Source organism: Corythoichthys intestinalis, chromosome 11 (assembly GCF_030265065.1).
Source record: "Corythoichthys intestinalis isolate RoL2023-P3 chromosome 11, ASM3026506v1, whole genome shotgun sequence".
Lineage (NCBI taxonomy): Eukaryota > Metazoa > Chordata > Actinopteri > Syngnathiformes > Syngnathidae > Corythoichthys > Corythoichthys intestinalis.
The window spans coordinates 17,120,979-17,143,075 of record NC_080405.1 but is presented as its reverse complement, the minus strand read 5'-3'; the positions used below and the strand labels follow the sequence as shown (position 1 = coordinate 17,143,075).

The window sequence follows — 22,097 nt, the reverse complement described above, 5'->3', positions numbered from 1 at the left end:
GCAATATAGTGAAGCGCTATTTGAGAAAACATGTTGTTGCAATTAATTTTTTACTGTTTATTGGTATTTTGTTTTTCGCACTGCATGAGGACATATCGATGTTCCTAGGAGAAATGCTGGAATTTCTCGTGATACTTTTTTAAGAATTGCACCAAAGTGACATTGTCTCCCTGCGTTCACATTTTCAGATGGAATAGCAATTTGTTGCGTTACATTTCATTTTAGCATGAAAAATGAATAATTCAACATGATTAATACTTAAAGTTGTGTAAATAACAACCTGCTACGTCGGAAGGAAGGCTGTAGAAACACATCTCTCAGATATAAGTGTGATGTACACATTTTGGCATACTGTGTGTCCTAATATGTAGGGAGGGAAAGATAATGATAGTACCGGTATTCTGGTGATGAAACATATCCCAAGTCTTCACCACTCAAATGTTAATGAGAAAGATTCGTTGGAAAGAATCACATTTATTACCCACTGCACCGCGCCATGCCCTTGATTGAGGGCCGCAAATGTTATGCAAAGAAGCAGCGCACCTTCCTCAAAATTTTGTAAGGCATTGCTCTGCTGGACTCGCTCCTTCTCTTCACCATTTTTATTTAAAGTATATACATACCGTAATTTCCCGAATATAACGCGCACTTTTTTTCCCCAAAATCAACTTGTAAACTCATGGTGCGCATTATAAATGGGTACATGGATGGAGACAGAAATATATATGTGTTACATATATATATAAACCGATTTTTTTTTTCATTGACACGGCCACGTTGTGTTGAAGAAACGTATGCGGCGACCCGTTGCCGACCATTACGGTACGTGACGTCACCATTTTGTTTCGGTAATACTTCACTCTAATCGGCTGAATGATTTCATCTGTGTTAAATTCTGCTTTTTTCACTCTTCATAAAGCACAGAATTTAGTTTCTTGAACTCATTTGCAGTGGCGGTCCTGGCTACTTTCGCGCCCTGGGCGAACCACCCCATGCCCCCCCCCCGACTTCGACTACATTAGGACATAAAACTACAGTAACATAGTACACTCACCGCTGTCTTGCTTCCTTTTCTCCTCTTCTGCTTTCTTTCTTTCTTTTTTTATTTCCAGACGGATAACTTTTCATTTTGCCAATTAAAAAAGGGCCCGATCGCCGCCCATTCACTCTGAGTCACGTGGCACATATACATATTTGTGCAGTAAAATGAACACGAAGGTGGGGGCGACGGGTTTGAGTGCGCGCTGCGTGCGGTCATCTTGGCCATAAAAGTGGCGAAAACTAAGCACTTTACACTCATATGGATGTACAACATCATTTTAAGATGCTAAACTAACACCTTCCCTCTTAAAGCAAATGTGCAATGCGAATATACTGCAAAGAACGCTCTCCTCGACGCAGCGAAAACGAGTGGGATCAACCAGCCGACGTAAGAGGAAAAACACAAAACGGTCGCGCATATAACGGCTCTAACTTATCATAAGAACTTTATGGCATGAAGAGGAAATACTTACATTCGTTCAATGACGCACAGATTAATCCTCAAACAGGTGGGGTGGCCCCCTCTGCTCGAAATGCGCACCTTACGCTTACGCCTATTCTCTAATACAAACAACTAGTTCACATAGAATATAACCATCTCAACATATTTACATCATTAGACATACAAAAAATAGTAAATAAATAAAAATAATAACTCAAGAGGAAATTAATTAAGTACTAAACAATTTTGCATGAGCTTTTATACTAGACTTGCATTTATTATTTTGTATCATATTAAGTGATGTGAAATATGATTCAAATTCAACCAAAAAAAATCTTAAAGTTCGGATTTACTTTTTGATTTACGCCTATTCTCGTTCTCAGAATATGCAGCACTTGTGACGTAGCAGGACTGGTTGCTATGGGAACGTACGCAGCGGCATACCGCATACCCAAGTAACATTGCTAAAAGGAGTATTCAAATTGCTAATAAAATCGTTTAGGATTATTTTAGATGCATATATGTTATATTTTTCTTGTAGAGTGTTGAACGAGGAATATGATAGACCCATTAATGGACTTTCTTGCAAAAAATCACCATTTCTTAAAGTAGTCACAGGAGTAATGAGGTGGCCTGTGAAAAGGTGTATAGGGTTCAAAGCCCCATTACTTTTCATGCTTTTTCTCAGACAGTGATTGGGACTTGTCCTGCTCACTCACTTTCCAGTTGTGAGCAGCTGATTCCCCTCCCATCACCCCTGCCCCTTCCCTGACACACACAACTTTCAGCAGCAATTGACATGATAGTAAGGGGCGCCCTAGTGCCCACCCAACTTGACGTGGAAATGAGCGGTAATAAGTCTAGACACTAGCGAAGTTTTATTTGTTTTTTTGTTGTTGTTGTTCTTGTTTCTCCTCGAGGGCGCTTTTGCGCCCCCAAATAGATTGCGCCCTGGGCGGTCGCCCACATTGCCCATAGGAAAAACCGCCTGTGTTCATTTGAGTCGACGTTTATTGCAGCTCCGCAATTCGGACCATAACAAATGTAAGGACACACACTTCCTGTGTCCGTCAACTATATCGGTCCCTCGGGAAACTCAAACCCAAATAACAATAGTTCCTTTTGTTACTGTCGTGTTGACAACGATGAGCTCTCACGGATTTCCGACTTACGTTCTCACTTTCATTTTACCGTATCAATCCATGGAAGAAACATTTACTCATCATGAGGAAACGAGCAAGTTATACAGCAGCCTTTAAAAGAAAAGTCACATCTGTTTTGTTTTCTCCTAGATTCTAGTAAGTTGGAGAAGTTGTCAAATCATATTATTACGGTAAATATTGTCAGTTTACGGTAATGTTTTGAACTACCAATGTGCTACGCTTGTGCTGTGTTTCACCAGTCAGTAAAATGACATCTCTGTATCTGTACACGAGCTCTGTTTTCTTGTATTCTTCTATTTATTGGTGCTAAAATTAGGGTGCGCGTTATAAACGGGTACAATAATTTTCCCTAGATTTTACAAGTAAATTTGGGGTGCGCATTATACACGGGTGCGCCTTATATTCGGGAAATTACGGTATATTTTGCTGTATTGCCTTCATGTTACTTGGGTCTCTTTCAATTCAATTCACAGGGATTTATTGGCAAAGCGCCGTTGCCTGATACAATTTGCGCACTACCCTATTTCTCTCCACTCATTATTGCAGCTTGTTTTATAACTTGCGTATTTATTACATCCTCTCTGGCTCCAGGGATCTATTCCAAGTCTGCACCTTTAATGCGCTAATGCTTCTATTCTCCCACTCCCTTCATTTATAAGGAATTATAGGATCTATTTCCATTTAGTGCTGTGTATGTTACTTGGCCTGCATGAGATTTACTGCACATCCAAATGAGTCTGTTTGGAAATGGAAGCTATATATTTGCCATTGTTATAGTAAAAATACCAAATTTTATCTTTGAATCTTATGTATATTTGTCACACTACTGCTAAATTATTGCTTTGAAATTGAACCATGGCTGTGATGTTAGTGTCCTTTTTTTTTTTTTTGTAAAATGGCTAATCATTTCTTGGATTAGAAGAAATAACTTAACTAAATATGCATTTATTTAACTTTTTTTTTTTTATAAATAGAAAAACGCCATCCCAAGTTGATGGGTAATATTGCTGTCAAATATTTATAATTTAATGAAATATACGTTTATTTGAAATGCAAAACTTACGTATATGAATCACGTATATGAATGAATCAATGTAATATTTTTACCATTGAAAAAAAAAATAGCAATTTATTTTATTTATACACTAACGGTGTGTTATTTTGGCAACTATGTCTAATTTGACCTGAAGAACAATCAAGTTAAATACATAAAATAGGATTTTTACATATTTTACCTAATTCGTTACAAAATACTTCTGTCAGAGCTAAACAAATTAAAACTGCTTTATAAAAATAATAACTATATTTATTGTTATTATTATTTACAGCACCATGTTACCTGACAAATAGTCAAAATGTATTATACAGTGTATCAAATACTCCCCACTGTATAGTGGCAATATATATTAAAGAAATAATAATAATAAATCTCAAATTTACATTAATAATAAAATACTTTAAAATAGTAAATAAGAGAAGAAGTACCAGCTTTCAATAACCAAAGTAGCTGGCGGAATCTGTGTGTATGTTTTCATAGGTCTTTCCAGTAATCCAGAGTCGTTAACCCATGTTCCAGTTGCTGTTTCATTGCGATCCAAACATTCTCAAGCGGGTTCACTATTCCAAATGATGATGGTGAATTTTGATAAGGGAAAATATTTCTTATTGCCGTCCAATGCTTTAAGTGGTCGTGTGGTCAAAAAACTATGCAAAAAAGATCCTGAGCCTCTACGTTCATTTAAACACACCTGATATATGTACATTAATAGGTAGTCCCCGGTGTACAAACAAGTTGCGTTCCTACTATGGCGACGTCACCCAAATTTCTGCATAAGTCGGAATTAACCTTTTCCGTGCCCCTTAAAACCACCTAAGTCTTAAAATAACTATCCTAAAACCTGTATTATACATCATATCAATAAAATAAAGGAAAATATAAAATGGTTAGATATTACTCCCAGCTGTTCTTCTTAAAACTGACATTTATTCATTTGTCACCGTCAAATTATGAACACAATTTGAAAATAAAATACAATAGTGACAAAGAGTGTACAATAATGCTATAAGGTAAATCAATATAGACATATTTGCTTACAAAAAACATACCGCAATGGCTGCACAAAAATACTGAGGGAAATACGGTCCAAATCTTGGGCAAGCCAACAAGGAAAAATGCAGCTATTAGTGGCAACGGTCCAGTGGTGAAAACGAACACTGCTCAACAAGCTAGAGAGCTAAAGGGGGGCATCGCCTAACCTGCACCGTTTACCGTTTCTCTGCCTTCTGGAAACATTAACTGGTGTTCACCCTCACTTCCAATGTGAAAGCAAAGCTCAAAACAGACTGTAGCGCTGGCGTGGTCTCATCAGTGCCAGTCATCGTCCTCTTTCTTGATATCCCGGGACATTTAGGTGGCTGCGCGTTTATGGTAGGCACCGCATCTGCTTTCAGCAGCAATTTCTTAGCAAAACCTGATTACATTTGTCCATAGTTGGAAGGGCTTATAGGTGTAAAATGCGCACCACACAAAACCGTGACGGAGGCTGGGTCTGCAAAATTAGCCCTCTTTGCACGGACGAACTTTACTCATTGTCCGTGTAGTCCAGCTCTTTTTCTCGCGTTAGGGAACTCATGGGTACTACATTGCGACAAATGGCGATTTGTACACCACATAGCACAACAGGTTTGAACCATTTTAGCGATTTTTTTGATGAAACACGAACGCAACTCTCTCGTCGATAAACAACGATTGCACCTCGACCTTTTGTGTCCTGGCTGTGACGTCTCCGCCCCATTCGCCTGTTTCCGGAATACTTTCGGAAGTGTTCGTTATTTTCGATCTTTTTTCGATAATAGTTCATGAATGTGATTTTTTTTTTTTTTAACTTTATTAATATTTGCTATCTTGTTATCCTATTGATATCTCACAGCCCCTTAGTATTATCATTCTCTTTAATAACCAAATTAAATAACAAATAATATACTGTTATTACCATAAATGCTGAGAGGTGGCAGACCAGACACTGTTACGCAACTTTAAAAAAAAAAAAAAAGCACTGGAGACAAAACGGCGGTTTGTCAAAAAGTCAAAATCACGTAAATCGGGTACGTCGTAACCCAGGGACTATCTGTACAACAATACCAATAGGTTATCAATAATAGTTTTAAAATTGAACTATGAATTTTAAACACAACCTTGCAAAATGTATAACATCTCAAATAAACAATATGGCTACAAAAGAAGGGATTGAATCTGACGGAACCTCTCAGGAAAACAGTAAAATTACAACAAATCGATGCATCCATCCAGCCTGATTTTGGTTGCGAGGTTCTTCAAAGAGGAATGCAAACCAAAACTAAGTATGTCAAGCATGTGGCATCATATTAAAAAGACTTAAGGCTGTAATTACCCCAAAGATGCTGTAAAACAGTCATTAGGAATGGCTGTGAATATGTATGAACATGTCATTTAAAAAAACATTTCATGTTTTCATTATTGATGTCTTCTCTTGAATTTTGATTAGGAAAATGTATTGCATTTGGATTGGGATGAGGCTGTAAATAAAACCTGGAAAAAGTTAAATGCTGTGAATACGTTCCAGGATACACTGTATACAGTCGTGTACATTTTTTATTATTGTTGTTGTCATCTGTGCTGAAGGAACTAGTACAGTATTCCCAACAGCAACAATAACAGTCAAAGAGGGCAAGGTCTCACTCAAGGGACTCGCCAAGCTAACTTTTTAATAATGGATTTTGTTTACAGCATTATTTAATCATGAATGAGAATAACCACACAATCAATTCTCAATGAATTTTTTAACTGTGGGGGAGGATATGATCAATATATGATGAAGTGTCACTGTGTGAGGAATTGCTGCAGAAGCTGATCCCCCTGTGTTTTCCTTCCTTGCAGATTTTGACCCCAACCTCGGGATGATGACCGGGATCACCCCCATAAACCCCTTGATGCCCGGCCTCGGCATGGTGCCCGCGCCCCTGTCACATGATGTGCCTGTCGTCAAGGAGATCATTCACTGCAAGAGCTGCACCCTCTTCCCTCCTAACCCCAGTAAGTCATGTTGGAACATTACTGCACTGCTGCAGTATTTCAGTCTTGCTTGCGAGCACCCACTTTACCCTTACATTTATTTGAAGGTGAAAAACAATAGCTGGCACGGTATAGTTGTCAAATAATAAGTATCCCTTTCATTCCGAGCACTTACTCAAATTTCAGTACCGTATTTTTCGCACTATAAGTCGTAGTTTTTTTTTCCATAGTTTGCCTGGGGTTGCGACTTATACTCTGGAGCGACTTATGTGTGAAATTATTAACACATTATTATATCATTTCACATGTTATTTTGGTGTTTTGGAGTGACACCGATGGTTTGGTAAACTTGTTGTAGCATGTTCTTTATACAATACTTCTCTGAATAACTCTTAATAGCTAGTAAAAAAGTTCGCATTTCGTTGTTCATGCATCATGTAACATTATCATACTGTACACTTATTCAGCCTTTCAAGATGACATATCTGTTCTATGTGTTGGGTTTTATCAACTAGATTTCCCTCCAAAATGCGACATATACTCCAATGCAACTTATGTTTTTTTTCCTCTTCGTTTGGCATATTATTGCTGGTGCGACTTATACTCAGGTGCGATTTATAGACCGAAAAATACGGTACTTGATTCCAAATGCCATAGACTTCACTATCAGTTGACGGAACACGGGCTCAGGGCCGAGCTGGAGGGGGCCTATTTTCAAAAACTTAAAATTCAAATATTTTCAAAACCAAAGCGGCTAGCGACCTCAAACAAAAACAGGCACCTCCCTGAGGCAATTATGAGTCTCCATGAGCAGCGATATCAAAAATTCAAAGTTGTTCCCTAATAAAATCATGATTATTTATTTTTTGATACAAGTATAACAAAACTTAAAATGGCTATAAAATTCTCAAATTTTACGCTAGATGCACAAAAATCACCAAATGCAGAGATTATCACATATATTTTCAGGATCGATAGCAATATTTAACATATCATATCATGTAAGTTTTTGCCCAAAATAGAAACTTCATTTTTTTTTATTTAGTGCAAGTTTTCAACAGCTAATAAATCACTCAATTTTCACATCAGAAACTTAATACCTGAGGAAAGCACGCAGAACCATCTTAATTTTACACAGCAAAAGCAAAATTTGCATTTTTCTATATACAATCAAAACTTATTCAGGTTGAATTCCAATGTTACTATTGCCTCAGCACAGGGGTAAGTCTTGCCGGTTAACTGGCCCTCGTTTTTAGATTGAAATTTTACTTAAAATAAAACACGTAAAAGGCTAATTTTTTTGTATAGATGCAGAAATGTGTCAATTACTACTTTTTTTTTGCCAAAAAAACAGGCAGTTGGCCAAAAATTACCCGATCGTTTGAATGTAAACTTACGCTACTGTGTATGGATGCAACATGGTGGCCATCACATGACAGCCATCACAAAACAAAGTTCTTTGACCATAGAACAGTCTAGATTCTTGGTTAAAAGCAAAAAAACAGGCAGTTATCATTCATTTTACGTAAATATTTTGAGCTAAATTTACGCTAATTTTTTTCCATGCATTTTCTCATAACGTTTCAAAGTGCATGCGTGGGGCTATTTTATATAATAATAAACCTCGACCAAATCACTCCTGAGACACTCCTGCCTGCTTGTATGCAGTAAAACATTTGTCTCTTTTCCACTTAAATCCGGCGTTTGAACACAGCGTGTGTTTGAGTTTATCACAGTGAAAGCCAAATGCTCTGCCTGGGTCCCCCAATGGGAAGGCATGGCGCAATGTTTGTTTGAGCTGTCTTGTCAACTGATGGTCAAGTCTATGGTAATGACTAGGCATGTGCCGGTTACCGATTTCACGGTTTACCGTGGTGTGAAAATGTCGCGGTTTCAAAACCACAAAAATTTTCCGTCAGACCGTAGTACGGTATTCGCTATTTTTTATGTGTCAAAAATGCAGCCAGAAGTGGCTTGGCGTGGCAGCGCTCACCCCCTCCCATTTGTTGCTGTGTGTGAAAGTGACGCGATCGGCCAGACAGCCAGTGAACCCAAAAACAAATACTCCAAACATAAGGCGTACTTTTCTTCAATTTATTGAGCTCTCAAATCGTGGAAAGTGGAATATACAAAATGAATACATTTAAAATGTTGTACAATTGTATTTTTCCATGTGTGAGTACCTTCAACAGATTAGCACCATGAAACAGTTCGCCAAAAACAAAACACACATTTTCCTTTCAAATTCAATATACAAACTAACTAAAAGCTTACAAAGACGAATGTTAGCCTAGGCTTAGCTGGGAGAGCAACTTCGTCGAGTGTTACAGCCGGAGAGTGAGAAAACAAGCTTGATTCGCTTGAATGAAGGGGAAAAGGGGATAGCATCAAAGATCGCTCATTGCGAAAGATGCTCTTGCCCTAAGCACAAATCCACGTTCGCTGGATCAAGGTGAGGTCTCACTCCCAATTTTTTTTTTTTTTTTTTTTTTTTTTTTGTTTAGATGAAACCTTTCCACAACAATACTTACACTTTAAACTACCTTATAGATTTTTAACTAACTTATTAACTTATGAATTCTTTGTTTTTTAACACATAGGCATGACATCATGTAGACTAGAGCTGATACAGTGGCTGAAAATGGCGAAACTTCACTTGAGCTTTTCCACCCTCAAAAAAAAAAGTCATGCAGTAGAATTTATTTTAAAAATGTTCAGGAGTGTTTTTACGTTTTTTTATAGAAATTATTTTGTTCTCGCTCTAATCTTGAGCAACTTGAGCTGTGGCTGTGGGTATAGTCTATAAGTTATATTTATTTTAATTTTATTTAAAAAATGTTTTTCTTTTTTTTTTTATTGATAATTTATTTTAACAATATATTCATGTTCCAATTTGCAACTATGTTCTGGGGGAAAAAATCCTGTTCAATGGAAAAAAAATATTTTTTTAACCCATACATCTCAAAATAACACATTTTGGAGCAATAATTGCAATACCGTGAAAAAGCGGTATTTTTGCCCACGGTTATCGTACCGTCAAAATCTCATACCGACACATGCCTAGTAATGACATTGCAGCTTTGAAACTTTGATAAAAGTGCTTTTGTGCTAATCAAATATTGTTCAGAAACAAAAAATCTCAACCATTTCACCCAAATAAAGTTGCTTGCAACGATATAGTGTAACATTTTTTTTATTTGTAACTATTATAACAGAAACTGGTTTATACTTCATTATTGGCTTAGTATTTGCTGAATTATTTTCTGTTTTATGGTTTTCGTACCACTTTTGAACTTTGCCATCACTGGGAAATTTTCCTAGTGGTTCAAATTAACTTCTTAATTCAAGATAAGCTTACTCCTAAATATTGAAAAAATCCGAAATTTGTCATACCTTTTTACATTTTTAAGTAGACAAATGTGTCAAGCGAGTGAAATGCTCATATGTATTGTAGGTAAAAATAGTTTATTAGATTTTTTTTTTTTTTTTTAATAGTTTTTGGAAATGTAGTTTTGTTACGTCCCACTGGAAAACCTTGCGTGTGGATGTGATTGAATATTTAGACATCAAATGCAAGGAGAATAAAAGAAAATATATTCAGTTCTGACTTGAACAGTTATTCTAAGAGAAAACCTGTGCTGATGTTCTTTCTGCATCAAGTCAGCCATAATGAGGGTTCGCATTCGCACACAAAAGAATGCTACTGATATTTTCAGGTCACATTTGTTTATTCGCACGACAAGAGTGAAGCGCTATCTATCTCCCCTCCACCTTCCCAATTATTGCGAATCACAACGGTGACGATGTCACTGGTAGAACGTTGGCTCTGTTTTCAGAAGAAAAGTTTGCTCTCTGGGACTTCTTATTATTGTCTTCAAGGAGACAAAAGCTCTCGACAATGTCACATTTGAGAGTTAAAGCTAAATAAGCACACACAGAAGCCTAATGGTAAACTGCTTTTAGAAGTGAAGTGTGGTGAGAAGAGGTGATTTTGTAAAGTCTGGCTTCACTTGTTTGCAACAGAGATAGTGCTATCAACTGGGGATTTTGCTCAAAGCACTTTAAAAGCTCGCAAAATCTGTTTTTGCCTCAAGCCGTAGTCTATTTTTGACCCACCTGTGCTTGTATTTATCACTCTGATTATGGGCATTTTTTTGGCCAATTTTCTTTTCTGCTTCCTGCCTTCCTTCCCTGTTCCCAACTTGCCTCGAACCTCGCAATATGTCACGTAAAGCACTTAATCTGCCGGCAAGCCGACATCTGAGGAAACAGATGATAGGGTTGATTTCTGTCGAGAAAGCCAAGTTTCTGCTATCAATTTAACTCCTAAGCCAGCACGGATGGTTGTATACTCCAAATGAGGCATGACTCATTGCGTTGTTTTCTTTTTTTGTACCAACAAAATATTGCATTGTGTGTTTTGCAATGCTGTAAATAATGTCTCACATACAGTAAATAGTCTGTTATGTTAATGTGAGTGTAAATAAGTATTGTGCGAAATATTTGAAATGATCTTGGGTTATGTGGCGATTGAATCTTTAACGACTGATAATACAATCAGACGTGTTCTCCTCACAATGTTCAATGCATTCAAGTTGGCCTGAACATTATATCGTTTGAACATCGCCATGGAGATGTGCGGATGCGCAATACTTGCACCGCAAGGACGTGCAATATATATATATATATGGCGGAAAACACTCAGGTGACTTGAAGTTCTGCTCTGAGACACCCAATTTGGCCAAATTTCAACATTGTCCTATATGCATATGCATCATTGGAAATCTTTAATCTGGGGGAAGAAAAATTTTGAAAAGGAGGGCATTTAAAAAAAAATACAGCAAAACCATAACTGGAGGTGAGAGCATGAGAGAGCATAGTTTAAGATGCCATAATTTTAACGAGATATTATCGCGTACTTACCTTGTTTCGATCCAAAAAATCCATGCAGCACGTATCATCACACGTTTGAATGGACACAACCCAGATTTTGGGGGGATTTTATGGGTGAAACATGGTAATATAACAAGGGTCGCGATGCAGAAATCGCAGACATTAATGAGTGGACGAGATTTTCTTTTTCATATATTTACCCTTTTAAACTTTTTTTTTTAATTTATCTTTGTATTGATTATCATGTAAAATATTGGGGGAAATGCGACAGTAACAAAAAAAAATAATAATATTTAGCGATCGTTATGAAGTAGATATCTGTGACTTATTTACAGTTACTATTTTTCTCATTGTGACGTAATTTATTTAAAAGTTCAAAATATGCGAGTGAATAATTTTCTAATGTAATTTTTGTTTTCAAACTAACAATTAGACATCAATTAATGATTTAAAGATTAAAAAAAGACAGACATTTCAAATAATAAATATAATTACTTACCTTGTTTTTATGGCTGGGTTGAAACAAAAGCGGTTGCGCGACGTCTGTAAACGGGCGTCCCCAGGGTACAACGGATAAATTAAAAATAGTTCAGGGGCTTAATGCGCCATGAATCTGCGATGGCAGCATATCGACATATTGTTCCATCAAACACAACATTTCTTTTGGCTTGAAATACAGCAGTTTATTTTAAAGATTTTTTTTTCTTTTTTTTTCTGAACACGCAAACTTTTTTCTGCTTCATGCTCGTACACCGCCACAGCCTCTCACACCTCCGTCCTTTCCAGTGTAGCTGGCGTCTGGTATTTGAAGTTAACGATGATTGACAGGTTTGTAGATTTGATCTAGCAAGAGAAGCCTCGGTAGCTCTACGATCTAAGGCACAAATGTGTTAATCGTTTAGCTTGTTACACACAAGCGGTAGCCCAGTCTGTGGCAGCTCATTCATTGTGTAAATGATAGGCTGTTCTCGACAATGTGAGCGTCAAAGCGTGAGTGAATTTGAGTGGACTCACTCATTGAAGCATTTGACAAAGACAAGCAATTTTCTACATTATTCTTGTTTAAAAATAGTTCACATTAAGAAGGCGGCATGGTGGCACAGTGGTTAGCACGCCCAGTTTTGGGATTGTGGTTTCAGTCTCGGGTCTGGCCTTCCTGTGTGGAGTTTGTTCTTCCCATGGTTGCATGGGTTTTCTTCAGGGTTGCCGACACATCCCCAACAAATGTGCATGGTATGCTGATTGAACACTCCAAATTATCCGTAGGTGTGAGAGTGTGTATGTGAATGGTTGTGTTTCTATATGTGCCCTACGAATGGCTTGCAACCAGTTCAGGGCGTACCCCGCCTTCTGGCGGAGTTAGTTGTGATAGGCTCCAGCACCCCCACGACCCTCGTGAGAATGAGCAGTTCAGAATATGAATTAATTATAAGAATTTTATGGAGAGTGATTAATACTATGGCGTTAAAGGTGATGCAATTAAAAATGTGTGCGCCACATTTTGTGCTGGTGCATCTTAAGAAAAAAGTGCAACTACCGTATTTTTCAGACTATAAGTCACACCTGAGAATAAGTCGCACCAGCCCAAAAATGCGCAATGATCTGGGTAAAAAAAAAAAAAAAAAAAAAAAAAACATATAAGTCGCACTGGAGTATAAGTCGCATTTTGGGGGGAAATTTACTTGATAAAATCCAACACATGGAGCAGGTATGTCATCTTAAAAGGCAATTTAAAATAAAAATACAATAGAGAACAACATGCTGAATGTGTGTACAGTATGATAATGTTACATGATGCATGAGCAACGAAATGCAAACGTTGCCGGCATGTTAATGTAACATAGCTATTAAGAGTTATTCAGATAACTGTAGCATAAAGAACATGCTAACAAGTTCTAACAAACCATTAGTGTCACTCCAAAACATCAAAATAGCATGTGAAGTAATATAATAATGTGTTAATAATTTCACACAGTCGCTCCAGAGTATAAGTCGCAACCCCAGCCAAACTATGAAAAAACCTGCGACTAATAGTCCGAAAAATACAGTCATGCATAAAGTAAGTGTGGAGCTTTGGCAATATACTAGTACTATATCGCAATGTTAATTTTCTCAATAGCATGAGGCCTATCCTAAATAGGGGTGGGCATCGTTAGAATTTGAACAGTTTTGGTTCCAGTTCCAAACGATTCTAGATTCCGATTTTTTTAATAGGCTGGGTCAAAAAAATTGCATAGTTTATATTAATTTCTTGAATTCTCGAATCATTATTTAAATTATATGAACTTTCAATTAACTATGAATTTCTCAAAGGGCTATTTTCAACTAATAAATAAATATCAGTCTTTGAACTTGAGTATCAGAGGTTTCTTTCCACATGAGTGCACTTTCACAAAGATGTTTTTCAAAAGCTCACCGAGAAAACATTACACATATTATTTTGCCTATGTTTTAGAATTGCATAGTTTATATTAATTTCTTGACTTCTCGATTATTTTTTTTATATGTATAAATTTCATGAACTTTCAATTAACTATGAATTTCTCAAAGGGCTATTTTTAACTTATATATAAATATCAGTCTTTGAACTTGAATATCAGAAGTTTCTTTCCACATGAGTGCACAAAGATGTTTATTTTTCAAAAGCTCACGGAGAAAACATTTACACATATTATTTTGCCTGTTTTAAAGTGTCTTATGCTGGAGGCATTTTTACATGTTATTGAGCTTCCCGTAAAGGGCTAAACTGGTGGAGAATATCAAACAAACAAACAAAAAAAAACTTGTAAAACCCAGTCCAGATTAGCAGTGGGTACAGTATAAAATTTGAAAAAGTTTTTGTTGAGGAAAATTATCATGTCTGCCTTCTCAGGCAGTGAGCGTTTTTGACAGATAGTGTCTCCTGCAGTGGATAACACACGTTCACTGGGTGGAGATGAAGCTTGAATGCATAAATATGACAAAGCGAAGAAAAGTCGCAAATATTACGTAGGTAGCTTTTAGCCGCTAAGCACTATACATACATGTACCTTAGCTGGGAGCTACGACGAAGCATTAGTATAAATTCTTCTATTGATTATAATTTTATGTAGATGAGGCAAAATGATTTCCTTATTTGTAAAACCGATTCTAAAACAAAAATGCTTTAATACTGTTGATTTTAACGAAGGCGGCAACGCGCTACGTAAAGTACGGAGCTGCTTGTATAACTAGATTAGCGTATATAAATATACAACTTATTCTCATAATATACCATCCATCATCTACCGCTTAACCCGGGTCCCGGTCATGGGGGCAGCAGAAGATAGACATAATTTATTGTTTTACTTACCTGGTTCTGACTGGTTAGAGGACCGGCGCAGCGTGTCAAGTACGCAGCACTCAGCTATGCGCTACTCAGCACTTGTATTCCATGAAGGTTTTTAATCATATTAGTCATGCAGCCACCTGTGCATGATAAGCTGTGTTGCATATGTTGCACTGAGCTGACTGGTCATTTTTATTTGTGAAGTTGAGCCAAACCTTTGAGCGCCGACGCATCGTGTCCATGGTTGCAATCAAGTTGCAATGCACAAACACATGCTTCATTTGGCTTCTTCTTCGTGATGTTCGGAGCTATTTTTTTCCGCTCGGCGGTCAGGACATCGAAACAGGGAATCGAAATTTTAAAATTCAGACAGTTCTGTGAGACTCTGAGTAGGGATGGGAATTCATAGGATTTTTACGATTCCGATTCCATTATCGATATTGCTTAACGATTCGATTCTTTATCGATTCTCTTATCGATTCTAATTTGGGGGGGGGGAGAACAAACATTTAGATTGGCATTGAGTTTGTTTAATCAGAAGTCACAACCTTAAAAACTCACAACAAGGTCAAAAGAGGCCCAAAGCCTCAATATTAACTGTGGCAAAAAGTGGCAAATGCACAAGAATGTTTAACATTTTACTGAAACATTTTTCTAATAGAAATAAAAAATATTGGTATATATTAGCATATAGGTAGTTGGTCTGCCGTTAGCAATATGTGTTAAACTTGCAGGGGTCCCCAAACTTTTTCCAGTGAGGGCTGCATAACTTTTCCCTTCTCTGAGGGGCCGGGGTCAGTTTGTAACAGAAAAAGTGTGACGATTGCAGGAGTGCTTGAATGTAAAAAAATTATTGTTTTTCAGAAAGCCACAATCAAATAACCCTTTCTGGATATTTCACGGAACAAAAGTAAATAAAATAAAAATAATAATATAATATAATAATAATTAATAATAATAGCACTATTAATCAAATAGATAATAACCAAATAACCCTCTCTGAGTTCTTCACAGAAAAAGGCCAGAAAATAAATAACGCTATTGAGAAAAAAAAAAAAAAAATCAAAATGCTCTCTGGTATTGTTCAGGGGGCCGGACTGAATGTTGGGGCGGGCCGTATTTGGCCCGCGGGCCATAGTTTGGGGACCCCTGTTAAAGTATTATTTACCAGTATATTGAAGTGCATGCCTTTTAGTTTTTATGGTGCTTTCACGCTCAAGTGGGGGCGCCCTTGCGCTTCCTCAGGTGAAGAAGAATGCGAGAGAAAGCGTGAGAGAGTTAGTGAGAGAGGGAAGCACTGCTACGACCCTATGTTCTTTGTTAATGCTTGTAAAATATCTACAGAGGCAACGCCTGTATGTATCATCTTTTGTGTTGTTGTTGTTGTTGTTGTGTGTTTCCACTCGCGATCGGACACTTAAATCCAGTTGTGTAGTGGTTTGAACGATGTGCTAATGCTAGCGAACGCATGCTAACTGTTTTGTTATTACAGCTAATCATTGCTGATTTACGTTGATGCAAACCTGTTTGTTACTGGGGACGAAATTGATTTGTTTCATTTCTATTTTTAGTTTCACTCTTCAAGTGATGGTTGAATAAAGTCAGCAAATTATACCAACGTCTTCTGTATCGTCATTTCGGAGTTTAGCTAGCTGTATAGCTGTCTCGGTGAGGACAGTGCTGTCTATTCCCTCCCGACAGTCTATTCCCTCCCGATGCAGTTATCTCTACCTTCCCTCCCAATGTAGTTATCTCCACCTTGCAATGATTGCAAGTCGTTTTGTTGTAATTTTTCCTCGTGAAGTGAAGACACACTTTCGATCGTTTGAATCTACGTGCTGTCATTGTTATGTTCACGGCTGCAATGCTCGTGCTAAACCATCGTAACCTTTCATTTTCACCCTCTTTCCTGGTGAAGTGTAGCCAAACTTTGGAGCGGGTGGTTCTTGGTGCCATGCTAGTTTGATGTGTTTGGACAACAAGACAGTCACGACGCAATATGCGTCTTCAGGACTCGTTAAAGGGATCGTTAAGGCTATTTCATTATGATGTCGAGGCCTCGAAACACTCGGAACCGGTTCCGAATTGGAACCGGATTTCGATTCCCATCCCTAACTCTGAGTGTTGGTCCCGGATCCCGTCGATGCTTGCTGCCCAACCCTAAACATAACTATTCAAGTTATGTGGTGAAAATTCTTCTAATATCGCAGTATATCGCAAAACCCCCAAAAAATCGCAAAGATAGTTTCTTCCAATATCGATCAGTCCTACATCCAAGTTAATGCTCCAGTAAACCTACTAAACAGTATACTGTATGTCACATCCTTCTAGTCTGCATCAGTTCTTGACTTATGCCTTCATTTATGCATATGTTGATATTTCATGTTTCACCTTTACAGATCTCTTCACCAATGTGAAACTGTAAGGAATTCAGGCGCCGTTAAAGCAGCTCTGAGTATTATGATCCCAACATGAGAGGCTGCCAGGGTGGTCCGCAAGTATCACAAAGCGTTAAAGTAGATGATCCGCGGTCACCTTGGCAAACTGTACAGAACCTCCTCTCCAGATTACAAGTTTTCTTTTTCTTCAAGGTGGGACTTGCTGCGTTCCATTCTCCTTGAATATCAATGAGTATTTGCAAATCAGAAGCCTTGTGAATATGCAAACACCCCACGCAAATCAGCAGCAGAAGTATATTGACGATAATAAACTGTTACAGTCTTGATATATGACCTGTGGTTGGATTGTATAGGTTTCGTAGATCCATACTTTAAATGCATACTGCGGCATCTGGGGGTTCAATTGGATCTCCAGACCTTTTGTTGTAAGTCAATCTCGTTTTCTCATCGCTCCGTTCCCAGAGCTCATGATTGAGGGTCGCGCCGGAGTCTCAGAGTTCAACTGGGGACATTCTAAGAGCGAATGGCAGCTCTTTAACATTTAAACGAGCCGGTAGGGATGTATCAGTCAAAATGTGTCCTGGATTCCTACTGTAAATCCTGGATGGATTTAACATCCCACCCAAGATTGGAAAGCAGGAATTTTGAGAAGGTATCAGAGGAATGTGACCTTTAAGACTTGAAGATGGATGGATGTTTACCTTGGGTATACTGTCAAATCCTGTCTCATATTCAGGATGGATTTTTTATTTCCTAACTTTGTTTCTTAAGGGATTAATTACTTCTGAACCAATATCCCGATATTGTCCAACTAAAAATCCGAAATCGATATTAAACCCATTCCGATACATGCGGTCGTGGACTTAACATATTATGGTTATTTGTATTGTGATGCCCAACTGCATAACTGCTGTGCTAAGCTGTGACCAGCCCTTGTACAAAGGCAGATGGCTTCTACATTTACTTTGAAGGCAACATGCATTTTGGCCCAAAACCGATCATGAAAACACGATGTCGATATTATCCGATATCATTTTAAAATGCTTAAATTGTCCAATATTATCAGCCACCCGATAATATCGGACAACTCTATAAGGAATTATTACTTTTTAATTGATTTTTACTTGTTAGCAGTAAGTTTAACAATTAGAAATACCATCATTGCGTAAGGGTTTGTAGTATAATTGCACCATTTTTAGGACCTTGGTTGGTGAGTTTTACTCACACACCATTTTAAGAAATCAATTTTTTTTCAGTTTTATTGGCAGATAATTTCATTAAAATGAATGTTATATTTATCTATAAGTGTAACGACTTATTCCCCTACGACTGTCTTTGAAAGTCACAATCACTCAACTAAAAGAAAAAGGCAAATTCATTTGTATAACTCAATTCAACACAAGATAATCCAAAGCGCTTTAAGCTTTTAGCGATGCCCAACTATTGGTTTTGTTCTGATCCTCTATGTCTGTACTGGAAACTGGTCAAAATTTTACAATGCTATAACACATATGGAACTTAACTTGCAAGAGAGTCGTGAGGAGATCATTTTCGAGGGCAAACAGGAATAACAGCATTTACATATACTACTCAAAGCAATTAATTGATCAAACCTGATAAATTATAGTGTTTTTCTATGTAAAATTCGACAAAAAAAAGTGCTTTATTAACATGAGTTAAGGCTGAGTTATGCTTCTGCGGCAGACCAGATTTATGACTCTTCGCCGTAGCCCGACGTGCATCTTCACAATTTTCTGACTTCACGTCACGTCACCGCGTGGAGACGTGACGCATGTGGACTGTGATTGGTCCGCTCAGACTGTTGTTTCCGGTTCAGCTTGAAATAACCGCCATTTTCAAACATTGTTGTGCTACACGCAAAAATGGACCAAGCCGACAACAGTATCATCGAAGAGATCCGTGGGTACGACCACCTCTACAATGTCTCGTCAAGAAAATGTCAAGATTGCCAAATGGCAAACAATTCGTGGTAGGAGATTGCTGAAAATATGGGGCTGGGGGTCAGCGATTGCATAAAAAAATGAAAGAACCTCCGAGCCAAGTGTGTGTGTGTTTGGAAGCGAACGGCCACACAAAGCGACGACACAGTCGGCCAGTTTTTTATCTTTTTATGTCATATTTTTAGTTGGTGCACTCAGAGATTCAAACTGTTTTATAAACAACAGGTCTGGTCATGATACACAGAAAGATGTCTCTAAATGTCTTGGGTATGCAGTGTATCACAAAAGTGAGTGCACCCCTCGCATTTCTGCAGATAGTTAAGTATATCTTTTCATGGGACAACAGTGACAAAATCACACTTTGACACAATGAAATGTAGTCTGTGTGCAGCTTATATAATAGAGTTAATTTGTTTTCCGCTCAAAATAACTCAAAATATAGCCATTAATATCTAAACCCCTGGCAACAAAAGTGAGTACACCCTTTAGTGAAAGTTGTCAATATTAACATACAACATGTCAACTGTCAATATTTTGTGTGGCCACCATTATTATCCAGAATTGCCTTTATTCTCCTGGGCATGGAGTTGACCAGGCTTCACAGGTTGCCACTGGAATGCTCTTCTACTCCTCCATGATGACGTTGCGGAGCTGCCGGATATTTGAGACTTTGCGCACCTCCAACTTTAAAAAAAAATTAAAAATACAAATGTGAGCAGTTGGTGTTATTATGTTTACTGCAACTTTTATTATTATCGGTAATATCATTATGAGTATAGTTGTTGATGTTATATTGGGAAGTGACTGTATTTTCATGGAATTTTAAGAGTGAATTTGGGGTAGGACCAGAGGTTGCGCTAGACTTTTTCGTTGTCTGTCATTTTGACTGACAGGGTCATAAAAATCCGGTCATAATCTATTTTTACCCGTCACTTAAATTTTTTAAATGATGATAATGACATTGTGGTGACCCTTTGTTTGGCATAATTCACCTTCCATACTTGTGTGTCCATTTGGCCGAGCGCGTTACCGGTGTAGGTTCAAGCGCCTACACCGGCCACGACAGTCACGTGACAGAGACACTTACAGTGCCTTGCAAAAGTATTCGGCCCCCTTGAATCTTGCAACCTTTCGCCACATTTCAGGCTTCAAACATAAAGATATGAAATTTAATTTTTTTGTCAAGAATCAACAACAAGTGGGACACAATCGTGAAGTGGAACAACATTTATTGGATAATTTAAACTTTTTTAACAAATAAAAAACTGAAAAGTGGGGCGTGCAATATTATTCGGCCCCTTTACTTTCAGTGCAGCAAACTCACTCCAGAAGTTCAGTGAGGATCTCTGAATCCAACTGTGTGTAATCAAGTCTCCGTATAAATGCACCTGCTCTGTGATAGTCTCAGGGTTCTGTTTAAAGGGCAGAGAGCATTATGAAAACCAAGGAACACACCAGGCAGGTCCGAGATACTGTTGTGGAGAAGTTTAAAGCCGGATTTGGATACAAAAAGATTTCCCAAGCTTTAAACATCTCAAGGAGCACTGTGCAAGCCATCATATTGAAATGGAAGGAGCATCAGACCACTGCAAATCTACCAACACCCGGCCGTCCTTCCAAACTTTCTTCTCAAACAAGGAGAAAACTGATCAGAGATGCAGCCAAGAGGCCCATGATCACTCTGGATGAACTGCAGAGATCTACAGCTGAGGTGGGAGAGTCTGTCCATCGGACAACAATCTGCACAAATCTGGCCTTTATGGAATAGTGGCAAGAAGAAAGCCATTTCTCAAAGATATCCACCACAAGCCACCTGGGAGACACACCAAACATGTGGAAGAAGGTGCTCTGGTCAGATGAAACCAAAATTGAACATTTTGGCCACAATGCAAAACGATATGTTTGGCGTAAAAGCAACACAGCTCATCACCCTGAACACACCATCCCCACTGTCAAACATGGTAGTGGCAGCATCATGGTTTGGGCCTGCTTTTCTTCAGCAGGGACAGGGAAGCTGGTTAAAATTGACGGGAAGATGGATGCAGCCAAATACAGGAACATTCTGGAAGAAAACCTGTTGGTATCTGCACAAGACCTGAGACTGGGACGGAGATTTATCTTCAAACAGGACAATGATCCAAAACATAAAGCCAAATCTACAATGGAATGGTTCAAAAATAAACGTATCCAGGTGTTATAATGGCCAAGTCAAAGTCCAGACCTGAATCCAATCGAGAATCTGTGGAAAGAGCTGAAGATTGCTGTTCACAAACACTCTCCATCCAACCTCACTGAGCTCGAGCTGTTTTGCAAGGAAGAATGGGCAAGAATATCAGTCTCTCGATGTGCAAAACTGATAGAAACATACCCCAAGCGACTTGCAGCTGTAATTGGAGCAAAAGGTGGCGCTAAAAAGTATTAACGCAAGGGGGCCAAATAATATTGCACGCCCCACTTTGCAGTTTTTTATTTGTTAAAAAAGTTTAAATTATCCAATAAATGTTGTTCCACTTCACGATTGTGTCCCACTTGTTGTTGATTCTTGACAAAAAATTAAAATTTTATATCTTTATGTTTGAAGCCTGAAATGTGCCGAAAGGTTGCAAGGTTTAAGGGGGCCGAATACTTTTGCAAGGCACTGTAAGAGCCGCGCGCGGTCCCCTCACTATCCACTCGCTCTCGCTATATGATTGGCCGAAGAGTCGAAATGCTCTCCCGTGAAATGCCTGTTTAAAAATGTTCCCGTTGTTACTTCTTGCGTTTGCTTATAAGTGCCCATTTAAAAAGGAAAAGCGATGGATGATACTACACTCAGAGCGTATTATTAACAAATGTTAAAG

General features: G+C 38.1%; 1 protein-coding gene across 5 annotated transcripts in view; it reads left to right on the top strand.

The window, feature by feature from the left end:
• enox2 (ecto-NOX disulfide-thiol exchanger 2) overlaps nt 1–22,097 on the top strand; it is a 388,688-nt gene that overhangs the window by 290,468 nt on the left and 76,123 nt on the right. For all 5 annotated transcript variants that reach the window (XM_057849987.1, XM_057849983.1, XM_057849986.1 and 2 more), the window contains one exon: nt 6,563–6,718. In XM_057849987.1, coding sequence (XP_057705970.1) covers nt 6,563–6,718 — 156 coding nt within the window. The remainder of the gene's footprint in view (nt 1–6,562; nt 6,719–22,097) is intronic.